The sequence below is a fragment of the Tachypleus tridentatus genome, chromosome 11 (assembly GCF_004210375.1).
Source record: "Tachypleus tridentatus isolate NWPU-2018 chromosome 11, ASM421037v1, whole genome shotgun sequence".
NCBI lineage: Eukaryota > Metazoa > Arthropoda > Merostomata > Xiphosura > Limulidae > Tachypleus > Tachypleus tridentatus.
The window spans coordinates 74,332,815-74,348,355 of record NC_134835.1 but is presented as its reverse complement, the minus strand read 5'-3'; the positions used below and the strand labels follow the sequence as shown (position 1 = coordinate 74,348,355).

The following is a 15,541-nucleotide window of genomic DNA, read 5'->3' as shown; positions in this document are numbered from 1 at the left end:
CTCAGTGTCATCCCTTTTGCCCTTTGCCAGCCTTCCTTTGAATCTTTGGTTTCATGTTTCCTGTATCATTTTTCCCTCAAGACATATTTTACTCTTTTCTAAGCATGCAGTTATTAATCATATGTCTGATCATTTTGCAATAGATGTTTCCTCTACCCTTTATCATAGTACATATATTGTGTTATTCCTGGACCATTCCTTCCTTCTCAAGACCTCAGCTGCTTATAAGGGTGATTCTGACTTCAAACCCATCTTCATGCCTTTCATTTCCTATATTTATTCCACATTACATCTGGATTGTCTCCTGTGAAGGCACTACAGTACTATGTGGGTTGCACAGCCTCCTTTGTAGTTCCTGGGCTCCTCTTGTGTCACTTGGCCTCTCCCCCTTCACTCTTACATATTTGGTTCATAAGCTTATTAGGTTGGCTTACTCTTCTCTATCATCAGAAGGATATCATATTTATTGTGTCTTGTTTTATCAGATCCCACACATATCACGTTGATTCTGGTGGTTTATTTTCATTGTCCTCTGGCAAAGATCATCCAGGGTGGAATATGGAATACTTTCATACCTTTGTTACTCATAACCTACACCATTGAACTGTGTCCTTCTCTGGTGGATATCTGATTGCAGAATATACAATGCCTTGTTCCTCTGGTTGAGCAGGCAGGTGTTCCACATATACCTTGTAATGCTGAGTGCACAATGTTTTTTCCCTCTGCTCTTACAATTAAGTTGGAATAATGCTTTTCCTACTTATAATACTGAATACATGATGACTCCACATTCTTACAGTTGAGTTGAGATTTAGACACAACCCTGTAAGTCCAAGTTCATTTTGTTGTACTTCCTGTCTCTAACAGTTGATTTGGAAGTTTCTCTGGCATATGCAATTTGTTTACTTCCTCATAGTAATTCTGCTTGCTAATACTCTGTTTACTTATGGGAGGGGTTGGAGTTTGTATTAATAAATGGTTAACTTGACCTAGCCACCATACACTTTACGTACATGTTTTGATCTTAAGTGAGAACCTCTGCCTTGCAATACTGAGGATTGGATGTGATTGTATGGTTGGGGTTTAGTAGATATCTAGCATTGTTTTGTCAAATGCTACCATCTTAATAATTCTGAGTACTGACCATTTTCTTTCTGTCTTTTACATGGAGATTGGAGTTACCTGTCTATGTATGTTTATTCTTTATACTGCTTGTAACTTATCCTTCCAAAGTCAGTTCGTTTCCAGTTACATTTATACAGCTGAGGACAGAGTGGGACTCACATTGATTATTTATACCTAATACATTTATTCCTGAGTTTTTTTTTTACTAGCTCCAGACCGTGATACCACTCATTTCATGAGACTCCACTTTTTAAAGGGTGAATAGCATTACCTATAAACACTTTCCATGTGAGTCTCATCAATACCTCCACCTGCTCAGTGTGGTATTCTAACTATTGTATGAACAGAAGAACGTACCCTAAGTAATAATTTTTTTACACTAAATAGATTTCTGATAGATATTTACCTCCATTCACACACTTCCAACGTCCTTATGTTTCTTGTTGGTCTGACCACAAAAGTGACTTAGTAAAGAGGGAATCAACTACTCTAGAAGAGTGTGCCACATTCCTAAATGTGGAGGGGTGTTGGATGCTAAATGAGCATCTCAAACTTATGGCTAGTGCATCAAATTAGAAAACTTCAGTGCATTAGAAGGTAGTGGAAGATTGAGAAGTAGCTATAGGAAATCTATGTTCAGTGTAAGAAAGTGATAACTCTAACAGTGTGCGTAATAATAAGATGGTGCTACTATCTTTGTTGATTTTAATGGGCTGAAACTGTGGAAATAAAATTAGCTAGCAGATAGAAAGGCCAAATAATATTCATTATAATAAGATGATGTTACTATCCTCGTCGTTTTGGTGATTCTCAGACCAAAACTGTGAAAAAATAAAACAAGCAGACAAAGGGACAAAATAACATGCATTATAATAAGATGGCTAAAAATATGAATACTGTGGAAACTTACATAATTTGGTCTCCTTTTATAATGACTGCACTTGACAGGTAGACCTCTTATGAAGTATCTTATTAGAAAATAAAACTTGTCAGCATTTAATTTTATTGGTATTAAATAGAAGGCTGAATTTATAATAAACACAAAAAGAAATATATTTGCAACAGTTTAAAATTTATCTAACAATATGTGTGTGTTTATAATAATTCAAATAAAGGTTATTTTAATTGGATACTTTATTTTTTATAGCTGTGCTTACACACCAGATACTGGACAGGATTGTTTACATTTTCAGTATTAATTACTATCATTGGTTTCATGGGATTTAGCTTTCTCTATTGTGCCTTTTTATGGTAAGTTGTATATTAGAAAAAAAAAATTCACATAATTTGACATTGTCAACATGAGCAATTTTAAACCAGTAAAGTTTTTCATGGTTCTAAGCCACTTGTGTTTTTTCATTGTTTTTTAACACTGTGGTTGTTTAACTTGTCTTAGGGACAAGAAAACTAGTTTACTGTTTTGTAATTAATTGTAAATGATATTAAAGCTAATTTAAAAAAAATATGTATAAATTAATAACTGGTGTTCAAATAAAATAGATAATATTATGTTATTAATTGTTAACCAAAAAATCTGATTTATAGATAAATATATTTGATAATTACAACTCAGTTGATTAAAATGGTCATACTATAACAGTCATTATTAATGACTCTTGATATGTACATAGGTAGAACTTAGGCCACTACTATGTCTGTTGTGTTCCTGCTTTTGGGTGAAAAACCTTATCAGCATTGAATTTCACATCCAAAGATAAGATTGACTGTCAGCTTTCCCCAAACTGAAATGTTAAACATCTCTTGAATCTTCGTTAATCTACTCTTTTATTTCACTTATGAAAAGGCAGTTTTCCATCAAGAGAGGTGACCTACTGCCTAACTGTAATTTTGGTGACAGTTTCTTTACATCATTTGTCCTTTCTAAAGTGCTGCTTGTTCATGGGGAATTCTCTTTAACCACATAGTACCTGGCTTGTTGTACCACATCCTAAGTGTAATATGGTATAGTTGAAGAAAATAAATAATTTAAAAGATGCTTGCAATCAACCTTCCACATACACTTTATTGTCACACCTTTTAATTAAAGTTTATTCAATTGAAAAAATAATAATAAATTTGATACATAATTTTAGAAAAATCTAATTTAGATTTTCAATAAATTTCAGGTCACTATAAATAAAAAATATTACTGTTACGAGCATGCTTTATCATATTATATTTCATTTTAAATGTAATATTTCAGTGAGATAATAAATGAAAATTTTTTGGTGGAACAAAATTACATTGAGAATTGTTAGGCTTACTTGGAACATGTTGTGCTCAACTTTATCGAGTTTCATTTCACCAACAAGGCCACTGTCTGCTAGAGTTCATTGGCATGAGCACCAAAAAAAGGAATCCCAGTAACACCAAACATGCTTGTCCTTTCTACTGTGAGGGCATTATAATGTGATGGTCAATCCCACTATTTGTTGCTAATAGAGTAGCACAAGAGTTGGTGGTGGGTGGTGATGACTAGCTACCTTCCCTCTAATATTACACTGCTAAATTATAGATGGCTAGCACAGATAGCCCTCGTGTAGCTTTGCTCGAAATTCAAAACAAACCAAACCAATTAACTACATAATGTGATAGTTCATTCCAAAATTCATCCAGTTTTTTGTGTTTGAAAAAGCAAACACATTTAAATAAAATTGATATAATTGATTGTGCATTTTATATTATAGAGTTAAACATTTAATTTATTATCATTTGTAAGGCATTTGTACCCATTTCAGCTGAGCTTTCTCCAAATTCAGTTTATTTAATTCATTATTATTTTATTATTCAAAAACCTTTTTTTCTGGATGTCCAGTTTTGTACCTTGTATATACAGTGGAACCCCTCTAAGCAGCCACCCCTCAGATTTGGTCACCCCTTGAAAGCGGTCATTCAATCACAGTCCCTTTTTTTGTTTACATAATCCCTAATTATGTACAGTGGAACCCCTCTAATCAGGCCAGTTTGTCTCAGTCTTGGCAGTGGCTGCTTTAGAGGGGTTCCACTGCAGTTTTCTTAGTGATGACTAACCAATTTTACATTGGTGGTATTCTGCTATGTATATTTCTTAATGTAGGATTTGATGTTTCTTTAGATAAAACAAGTGAATTTTCTGCAATACTGTATACTCAGTTTAACATTTTTAAACATATTTATACAATTATTCAATTAACTTAATGAGTTTAACCATCTTTAGAAACTACTCAGTAATTGTGCATTAACATCTTGAGAGATTTAATTTACAAAATGAATTGAACTGATCCCTTATTTAAAAAAATAATACTTCTACTTTGCTTTATGTGGATGTAAGAATCATAATATTGAATGTATTCAGTAAACTGCTCAAGGAAATAAATCTGTAATGGTATTGTAATTAAACACACGTTGTAAATGTTCCAAATTTTCATTAAGTTCTTCTAATGCATTTTTTCCTCACCTTTTCACTTTCTGTACATGGCTTGTGACACATGTTCTGATGAATGACTTCAAAATGATTTGAAATATCAAATATTCATTTCTAATAATTATTATTTATTCTGTGGTATGTTGCTTGGCTTTGTAAGAAATGTGGCATTCAGGCTCACTGATAACAAACAGATGCATTCAAAGTTATTTGCAAAATACAAATTCACAATTATGTAGCCATCAAAATCATGGACTCACATGTAGAGGATATTGGAATTCTAGAGTTAAAGTAACATACTTCTTTTTGAACATCAAATCATGAAATATTTTGTTTTCTGTGAGTTATGTAAACATAAAAGTTTGATATTTTATATAAAATGAATTACTACACATGAACTCTTGTTCAGTCTTCTCCTGACTTTTTTTGTAGACAATTCATTGCTGAAAATATATCTTATCTTTTTTGCTTATTTTCGTAGGCCATTCCAAGATAACAACTTGTATTGGGTGTACATTAACATCCTCTCATCACCTTCAATCTGGCTTTTGAGCATTTTATTAATTATTGCTGCACTTATTCCTGACTTTTTGGTACTGTTTTGTGAGGAAAGATTTTCAGATGTTAAGAAAATATATTCCAGATTATGCAATGTGAGTTGTATTACTGCTTATTGATCTTCTTGAAATATTTTAATATTCATGTTTATTTTGATTATCTAGAACTTGTATATCTGATAATTAAGTGTAAAAAGTTAAGTTTATTTAACCTTAAAAAAATGTAGCTTTTTTTTTCATCTGGTGTATCTGTTTTTAACACATGCTTTCAACGAATGTGATTGAATTTTTTCTAAAACTTCTGAAAGATTTATTTTCATTTCCTACAACTTCATGATTGTTTTAAACACATTTCCTGAAGTTTGTTGTCTCTTTCCAAAAAAACAGAACTCTAAACGATGTCCTTGTTCACACAAAAGTGAATTACGTCCCGACAAAAAAAATTGGTTGTCATTAATGCAATATAGCTCATTATCTAACATTTACGTTCATAGAAACTACTGAGCCCTTTTTATTAACAAGCACAACCAAAGAAACCTTAAAATTTCCAAAGAAATCACTTGTGGAATACAAACACCATTTGCCTTATAAAGTATAAAACATTGCACCCATTAACATGTAAGACATACATAATTACTCTTGTGAGAGCATTTTAACAACCATAAATCTTTTATTAACACAAAAATAGATCTCTTTCTTACTCAATGCTTTAACCAACCTGGTCATTCCATTAATTATGTTACTCTCATTGGCATTAAAACAAGATTCAAATCTGAAGTTGATAGATAAAGGAAGCTTATTGGATTACTAACCTAAACACAGTGTGACCTTTTGGTATCACTGTTTTTATCTCTGTTAGAAAAATAATTATTCTTTACTTACTTCTTTTATGTAGTGTGAAGCCTAATTTTTCTAAAACTTACTGCTGACTTAAGATAATACTCCATACCTCTTTGTATGAATTAAATTAGATTTCCTTTGTAATTAGTCTCCAGGTGTCACCTTGATTTTGCTTAAACACTTATAGTTTTATTTATTTATTTTTAACCATTTCTAAAATGAAATATCCATATCACACTCATCACCAGCCACGTGATACTGGAAATGAAACCCACTTACAACAGTACGTGGAAAAATATACTAAACATTTCTTGTATGACCAGATGGCTTTCATGACATTGCTCAACTCACTTTATGTACATATCACTCATTTGATACACTACCATTTGTAGTTTGTCTCTGAAGAAGAAAGGTTCACCTTTTTAAAGCTCTCAGGTTGTAAGGTTTTTATCCTTTTCTATAATGTTAGTAGTAGTAAAGCTTTGTGTAGTTTAATTTAAGCATTAGTTTTAATACATAAATGTAATGTAAGGCTTATATGAAGCACTAGTTGGTAAATTTTATTTTACCTTTGGCTACAACTCAGTATTGTGAAACTTATGAATTAAACTGTCTTGTGGTTATATCAGCAAAGTTGTCCAAAAAATAAATAATAAAAAAACTCTTTCTAAAAAATCAATATGAATATTGCAAACATTCAACATAAACGCCATAGTTGATTTAAGAACAATCAGGTGATAGTTTTGTTTCTAAGCACTAATGCATATTGTTGAGCATTACCAAAAACAACCATAAAAGCGTTGTTACTAGTGACCAAAGGAATAAACCTTTTATAGTTGAAGAAAAGTATTCCACATTATTTTAGGTGCAAAAGTTTTTACTTCTTTTTCTAAGGGTTTTTGCTGTTTGAAACTTAACTACTAGTTCTTCAGATGCTCTAAAAGTAGCCCCATCACTTCAAGTTAGAATATATTTTCATATATGTGATTTTCCTTTAATTTTCTATATCTTGTATGTGCTTGGTGTGCTTTGGTGAATAGCATGTAGGATTCTGAATCCAAGGGTCTGTAGTTCATGTCTTATTGTCATGAGATCATGCTTTGCACTTTTGAGTTTAAATGTTGGGTGTGTTGTTAGATTTAAGGACAAATCCCACAATTAACACTCCTACGAAAAGACGTTTCTAGTCCTGATTTCTCCAAGCCCGTTCCCCTGACTGTAGTTTCGCTAGATAGTAGATAGGGACAGTGGGAATCTCGTTAATCCATTCATTAATGGATTTAAATGGCAATTTCATTTAAATACAAAATTATTAGCCTAATATTAATAACCTTTCAAGTTGCTCTGGCCCCACTTTTCGTAGGAGTGTTAAATTAAAGTGGTCCAAAGACTAGTGGTGGTGGCAGGTGTTGTGAACTAACTGCCCTTACTTTTGTTTATCATATCAAATTAAGAGAGAAAGAGTAAAGGTAACCCTGGTGTTGTTTTAAGAAAGCATCCAAATTAAACACACACATATAAATTTGGTTTGTATTATGTTTGTTTTATATTTTTCATGTTTTTTTTTTGTACAATGGATGTGTGTATGTTTGCATGAAGACAAAACCTGTGAGCTGTCCTTTTTTCTCCACCATCACTTCCTTGTTTCCTTACCTTCAGGTGCACTTAATGTGCTTGTGGAATCGATCCAGTGATTATAACTTCACAAACAACAGTCAACTCAATATTGTGGGGGGATCAATGACCACAATCGACCAAACCAGTCTCTGAGAGGTAACTCTCTCTATACAGGTTAGATACTTCATGGTATATTTTCTGATTTCAAACTACTTCTGTTTGCACTGAGCTTCTCAGAAATGGTTTCACTTCAGTCAGTATATCCAAAAATTGCAAAAAAACTTAATCAGTATTGTAGAATTTTGAAGTATGATTATTATTATTATTTCTATTGTGAAAGTTGCAGTTATACTCTACGCATAAAAAAGTGGTAAGGATTTCAGTTTTAGAGTTTTGGTTTTCTAAGAAACACCTCTCAGGAGTGTTCATTAGGAGTTTTACTACTTAAGCATAGTTTTCATATTCTTGAGTAGATTTACTTTCCTTCTGAAAAAAAAAAATATATAGATACATACGTATATTTCTAGTAACACGATTTATTTTACTATAACAAAGCTTGATATCGAGAAAAATATCTTTAATTTTCAAAAGTTTTTTTTTGTATAATCCTCTAACTGCTTAATTATTAAGGTATTTAATCAAAACCCAGCTGCCTAATCATTATAATGACATAATATTGATAGTTGGGTTTCAACACTCTGTTAGTTAATGTATGACATTGTATCACTCATTTTGCTTTTAATTTGCAGTAGCATAATCCAAAGGTTAAACAAGTCCATAAATAATTTAGTTGTAAGTTTGAGTTAAGAATTGTCAATGAGTATTATGTTATCAGAATTTTCAAATGTTTATTTACTTTAGAAGGAAACTGAAAGTATTTTTAATTCACTTAAGGTATTTTGTAATGTATTTTATTTGAAAAATGTATATTTCTTTATAGTTCTTGATGTGATTAAAGTTATTGTGATGATGGTGTAAAAACAGAACTATAATACAATATTAAGCTGAATCATTTAGAATTTATCACTTGAACCAGGATATAAAAACGTCTGTACTTAGTGAATCTTCTAAATTCTTTTTTTTTAACTATTACTATCTTATTGTGTTTAATTTTGTTGTGTTTTACTGTTATTATCTTATTGTGTTTATTTTATTTCTTTTGGATTGTACAAAGTTTAGTTCTCTTAACATTATAAGAATTCTGTAATAATTGTTCTAAATCCCTATTGATGAAACATTCATTTAGTTCTTAAAGCAGTCTAATAATAAATTATCAGCTCCCATCTGGTTTTGAAATTTTATAGTGTGTTTCATTGTTCTGCTAACTCTGCTGTATTGAAGGTAAGTAGTAACTTATCATTTCTTCTTCTCTCTTTTTTCTTTTCTTCTTAGCTGAAATGTTTTCTTCAATAATATAGAAAGAATCGTCACTGAGCTCCCGTGCCACAGAAAGAACTCCATTAAACCAGTACAAGTTGCACGTGTCTACTGGTAGCAGTTACCCAGACAGCAAGCATCAGCCCAGATAACAGTGCATTTTAAATGTAAATTACTTGTGTGGGTATTAACCACACATTGTTGCTATGTGGTGCTGAGTTATTACATTTTTCTTTGCATTGTTATAAATAACTAAAAAATGTTAGGTTATCTATTTTAGGTAGGAAGTAAAATAATAATAGCGTATTTGAATCAATGAAATGGTTTTGTTCATTTGCTACTGGTTGATGTGTGTTATTTGAAACATATTCTTCATTTAGTAATTTTAATGTAATTGAAGTTACTTAAAAATACGTCCATCCATATAAATATTTTGGCTTATTTTATGTCTTATTAAGAAGAGTTTTTTTCATTCTATATCACCCTCACATGGAATTGTGATTTCAAACATTATACTATTGCTTTGAATGGAGTAGAGTTATGAATTACATTATATATATAAACCTTCCTGAAATACATAAAGCAGACACTAATGATAAGTCCATATATTCAGGGTTCATTACTTTTATTTTAAAAAATGCAATACTTCCTCCTTTGTTTAAAATAATGTTTTGAACACATTCACAGAGTTTTATGGATGTATGGAGTGGCAGTATTATTTGTATATTAGCAAAAGTCAAAATATTTTTTCTTAATTATTTTTGATGTTGTTCAAAATAATATATATGTTGTTAATTTCTGAAAGACAGATTTTTATGAAGGAATATAATTATATCAAAATCTTTAGAATGAACATACATCTTCTCTTGAGTAATCTTTATACAGAACCACCTTGATCCTTAAAATGTAGATCTATTTTGAAAGTGGAGTCTTTTTAAATTTTAGAAATATCTGATCATTCTCAAAAAAGAATCATTAAAAAATGGTTTAGATGGATATTTTAGATGCCTAGAAAATAAATAACTTATTATTTGGTTGGCTATGTTTTTAATGCAAAGTAATCAGGTTGAGTAATAATTAAATGAACATAAAGTTGCCCTTAGTTTATTTTTGTTTTTGAAAATTGTAAAGTTAAATTGTTTGAAGTATCAGTGTAATTATATAGACTAGGTGACATTAATTAAAAGTCATTAGGTGTCTGTATAACAAACTACACTTTGAATATGGAAAATACAAGGTATTTGTAAATTTAGGTTAACTTTGTTCAAGTGAAAAAGGGAACTCAGGGAATGACCTGTTTGCATATAAAGATGTTGCAAATTAAAAAAAAACTTTATATTTATCAGCTGTAAAGATTATAATGTAATTAGTATTAATCTTGGAAAGTACTGTATTGTATGGTTATTTAACAATTAAAGGATAAAGTGTCTGTATAATGTGAAGAACTTTCATTACTGGTCTTGTACCAAAGATTTTCTGTTTTTACCCATTGGTACTTAATTTACTCTACCTTTAGTATAAAAAAACATGTTTTCTTCAACTAGGTAGCAAACAGGTGGCCTATTTTACACCGTTTCTTTACTCACTGTATACTTAACTATACTTAATAAATATATACAGTTTAGCTGTATGCTATTGATAATTACATCATGATTCAAACTTATGTTTATGTCTTTAACTGTAATAGTGTAGTTAAAATTGCTCAGGTATTTAAAGTTAAACAGAAATATAAATGAAAAAGTTAGATATTGTACAGTTTTTTATTAATAAGGTCAGGAATAACTATACTGGTATTGAACCTTATTCAGTTGAACTCCAGTATATGATTGCTCAGTTTTCATTACAATAAAATCTAAATTTCAACCTTTCATGGTTAGAAGAATGTTATGACTGGAATATTAGTAAGCATATATAAAAAAATCAAATAATAAGAGCAGCAAAAATGAAGAGTACTGTTAATTATGTGTTCTGACAGCTTCTTGTATATATCTTTTATAAAACAAAACACTTGCAGAAATGTTACTCAATTTCACCTATATGAAACAGGACTTGAAAAAACAAAGATAAATGTACATATGAGGATTTGCCACAGTTAGTGTCAAATGTTGAAACATAGAAAGTATTTTTATCATCTAAAAAAAAAGATGTACAGATATTTTTTATTGATAAAACTATGATAGAGATATGTTTATGTATATATAAATTAGACAGTACAAGATACTTTAAAAGATTTTTTGTCTTTTCTGAATTTTTGTCAATTTCAGCCATTTCTTAACACCTATGGTCACTAAAAAACAAAATTCCATTTTTAAGCTATTCAACTTTGATAATCTGAAAGAAATATTTCTATTACAGTTGCATTCTACTTTGATCACTAGAAAAAAAAATAAAACTCATTCCAATAATATTAGTATGATTCCTATAAATATTATTCCAGTCACATTGTGGTTGCTTTTCATTCTTTATTTTTTTCCCAACACATTTTAGCCTTTTTTTTTCTCATCTTTCTCTTTTCTTCTTCTTCTTTCTTTCTTTTTTTTCTTCTTCTTTCTTTTTTCCTGTCTACATACTTAACTGGACAATTGTGATAATAAAACAATTTAACTTGACCTTGCTTTTCTGTTACATTAAATAAAGAAAAATGTGTGGTGGCTTCCCTCTTGTAAATACTTTTTTGTAAAAGCTGTAGTTCATCACTCTTAACCGAGACAAATATGATTATTTATATTCATTCCACAATTAAACGTTATTAATTGGTGTGCAGTAAGTATTGATGTTAATCAGAGTGAATTAACTCAGTCTATGTTCCATTAAAAGTTGACAAATGTTGTCAAAAAATACTTGAAGTATTTGTATGCCCTAATTTTTAATATTATTATTGTTGATTTTTATAATTTTTTTTATTCACATATGTTATTCAAGACTGTTTATGATTAAAAAGCCATTTTTATGTAAAATATAGTTGAAACTATAATACTAGTTATCACCAAAGTATGTATGGTAGTATATAGTTTTGAATAGGAAGAGATTTAGCCATCATCATCAATTCTTAAATGTTATTTTGCTTATTTTATATGTCTTTGTTTTCTCATTGAGTACATAATGTCTCAAAGAATACCTGCACCACTGAACTTTAAGAACAGTTACTCATCCATAAAATAATAACTTTAACACCAGTTTGTTGCAGTATAGTCCCATTTTTATGTGTACTTTTTTGTATAGTAAGTCACTCTTCATGCTAACTAACTACAATCACATCACTTTTCATGACCCATGATTAGAAAACTCTGAACATCAAGATAACCAAAACCTGTTACACTAAAATCAAGTCTTCATAGTTTAGTTGTGGTATTTTGCTGATAATTCTAGCTTTTGTATAGCATAAAATATTCAAAACAAACAACACTAACCTTTCTTCGTGCATTTGTGACATTTAGCTATCTATTCAGTTCGGGAAAATTATATTTGAGATCCTTTACAATAAGGATATAATATTGTGTCAGTTACTTCTGTAATAGTGTTCTAAAACATTTAATATTTAGATTATGTTGTTCACTTGTTTATTTTATTGTTTCATTGATTAATTATTTTCATGTTATCCAAGTGTATTTTTTATTTGTTATTTCAGAAGAAATATTGCAGGAATTTCTATGTATGATATATGCATCAGTTTAAGTTAGTAAATTTTGGAGTTTATAAATTAGAAAAATGTGATAACGTTTGGTTGTATTGTATAATAATAATCTGTTTCTTTGTACATAAAAAGCAGTGTTTTATTCCCTCATTTAAAATGTTTTTGATTAGTTGGTTGATTTTGGTGATATATATTTACTGTATTTCAATTCAGTCATTTAAAGCCAAATGAATATTATTTTCACCATAAAAAAATTGTCATGTTATAGTTTTAAGAGATTTTGATTATTTTATGAATGGATATTTCTATATCATTATGCATCAGTGGTTGTATGAATAAATGAAGTTATTAAATGTCTAAGTTGTATTTTTGAGAGATGTTAGGTTGTCCCCCTATATGTGGACATTTCTTCTTGCATTGTAATTGCATTGTTTTATCTTGTTTTTTCACTTTTATTTAATTGGTATTGTTTAAATAGTAAACTTACCTCTAAAAATTGTTCTACTCTTATTTCATTTCTTTCATGTGAGGGTAGCACTCCACTTTCTTCCCAATATTTACTAAATAATTGTTTTAATTTTTAGACACATTATAAGTGTGCCTTCAGTGGTATTTATAACAAGTGTCCAACTGTAATTATGGCCCAACATTCCAAATTTATGAAAGCTGACAATTTAAGCCTTTATAGACATACTAAGCTGATAATCTTATTAATGATCAAAAATATACTTGTGCCCTTTTTATCTTTAACTGCACAGATTTACAAATTATTTCATAAGGAGGCTCGACTTGATGTATAAACTTTTGCTTAGGTGGGCCTAACCAATATTTCAAGGTATTATAATTTAGACGTTAATATATAAATTAAATATGCAAATCAGGGTTCATATTGGATAAAGAAATTAGCACACTTGGCTCTGAAGTATTGTTCCGAGGGTTTGTATCCCCATTACAAATATAGTTACACGAAACGTGCTTGCTCTTTCAGCTGTGAGGGCATTATAATGTTACAATCAATCCCACTATTCATTGGTAAGAGTTGCCCAAAAATTGGCAGAGGGTGGTGATGACTAGCTGCCTTCCCTCTAGTCTTTGCTAAATTAGAGACGGCTAGTATATAGTGTGTTTTTCTTATAGCAAAGCCACATCGGGCTATCTGCTGAGCCCACTGAGGGGAATCGAACCCTTGATTTTAGCGTTGTAAATCCGTAGGCTAGCATAGATAGCCCTCGTGTAGCTTTGTGCGAAATTCAAACCAAACCGAAGTTTTGTAACTCGTATTATTAAACTAGATCACTTTAATAGGTTTTTGGATTTTAAGCACGTAGGTGTCATTATATATATGCAAAAACGGCTCGTTTGGGTTGACAAAATATTTTACATAGAAGAGCGAACAACGTTTCGACCTTCTTCGGTCATCGTCAGGTTCACAAAGAAAGAAAGAGGTAACTGACCGGAAGCTGACTACATGTTTGGAAGGGGTTGTGTAACTGAGTGTCGGAATGTAGAGGGCGGTGTTAGATTTTTGAAATAAAGCAATACTTCATCAACATCAATAAGTTTCCTCCACAAACCGTAGAAAACATTATACGCACACACCTAGACAGAAAGCAAAATCAACCAACAAAAGTAAATATATCTCACGAATCAAAAAATCACGAAACCATATACTGCTGCATACCATGTATTCCCGACATCAGTAGAAAAATAACCAACATTTGGCAAAAACTAGTAACAAAATATGACATTCCAGTTAATACCAAATTTATTCAAAAACCAGGCACATAACTGAGGTCTATACTATGTAAAAACTACACTGACAAACACCACACCAACATTATTTATAAAATACAATGTGATAACTGCCACGACTTCTATATTGGAGAAACAAGTAGAAAAATGGAAACCAGATTCAAAGAACATAAAAAGTCACCTTCACACGTTTTCGAACACTGCAAGTCAAATAAACACAACATAACCATAGAAAACACTCAAATACTAAATAAAGAAACAAACATAAACAAACGCCAAATTAAAGAAGCCTTACTTATACAACAACTTTAACCCAAAATAAACCAATATAAAGGAACGCCTTTATACCTATATTAATATAATATAAATAAAATTATGTATTCAAACATCTAACACCGCCCTCTACGTTCCGACACTCAGTTGCACAACCCCTTTCAAACATGTGGTTAGCTTCTGGTCAGTTACCTCTTTCTTTGTGAACCTGACGATGACCGAAGAAGGTCGAAACGTTGTTCGTTCTTCTATGTAAAATATTTTATCAACCCAAACGAGCCGTTTTTGCATATATATTTCTCTACAAGTGGGTTTTCTCGACATCACTGGGTGTCATTATATCCTTAAAGTTTGAGCTGAAGAATCTTGAACTTTCAGCGGTTTATTCGTTTCTTTATCATCAGTAGAAAATATTTACATTTATTAGAAACATGATTATATATACAAAAACGGCTCGTTTGGGTTGAGAAAATATTTTACGTACCATTTTTATTCGTTTATAAGACGATTCGCTTATAAGACTGGTCCCAACTTCACCTGAGAGATTGTCGATATTCTGTTTAGACTCGTTTATAAGACGAAGGAAGGAAAGCAGGTAACGAGAGAAAAGTGAAAAAAATGGAAATTAATAGAAACCTAATTTTGGGTTTCGTATACGATATTTCGATTTCAGATTAGAAGGAGAAAAATAGAAGAGATAGAAAAGTGAAAATAAATGAATAAATCCAAACTCGGTGTTCAAGCGTTTAATGGAATTTCATCAACTATTTTATTTACTGTATGATAAATATTCATATTTAAAACACATAACAAAGAACAATCTAACGCACAAAACTTATCACAACATATTTCAGTATCAAAGTACGTTTATGCTAACTTTTAAACCACATTTCTTCAAAGTATTAAAAGAGTTTACGCAAACTGCACTTTAATAGAACACAGCAAATCAGTATGCAAGTTATG

The 15,541-nt window shown here is 30.6% G+C and overlaps 1 protein-coding gene across 9 annotated transcripts in view; it reads left to right on the top strand.

The window, feature by feature from the left end:
- LOC143232474 (phospholipid-transporting ATPase IF-like) overlaps positions 1–12,913 on the top strand; it is a 113,014-nt gene extending 100,101 nt beyond the window's left edge. For 2 of the 9 annotated variants that reach the window (XM_076467991.1, XM_076467986.1), the window contains exons 26-29: positions 2,273–2,376; positions 5,010–5,181; positions 7,525–7,716; positions 8,935–12,913. In XM_076467991.1, the coding sequence (XP_076324106.1) occupies positions 2,273–2,376; positions 5,010–5,181; positions 7,525–7,695 (447 nt within the window). In that variant the 3' untranslated portion in view covers positions 7,696–7,716; positions 8,935–12,913. Of the gene's footprint in view, positions 1–2,272; positions 2,377–5,009; positions 5,182–7,524; positions 7,717–8,934 lie in introns of those variants that run through there. The other 7 variants (XM_076467992.1, XM_076467988.1, XM_076467989.1 and 4 more) reach the window with 7 other exon arrangements.
- Positions 12,914–15,541: the final 2,628 nt, after the last annotated feature.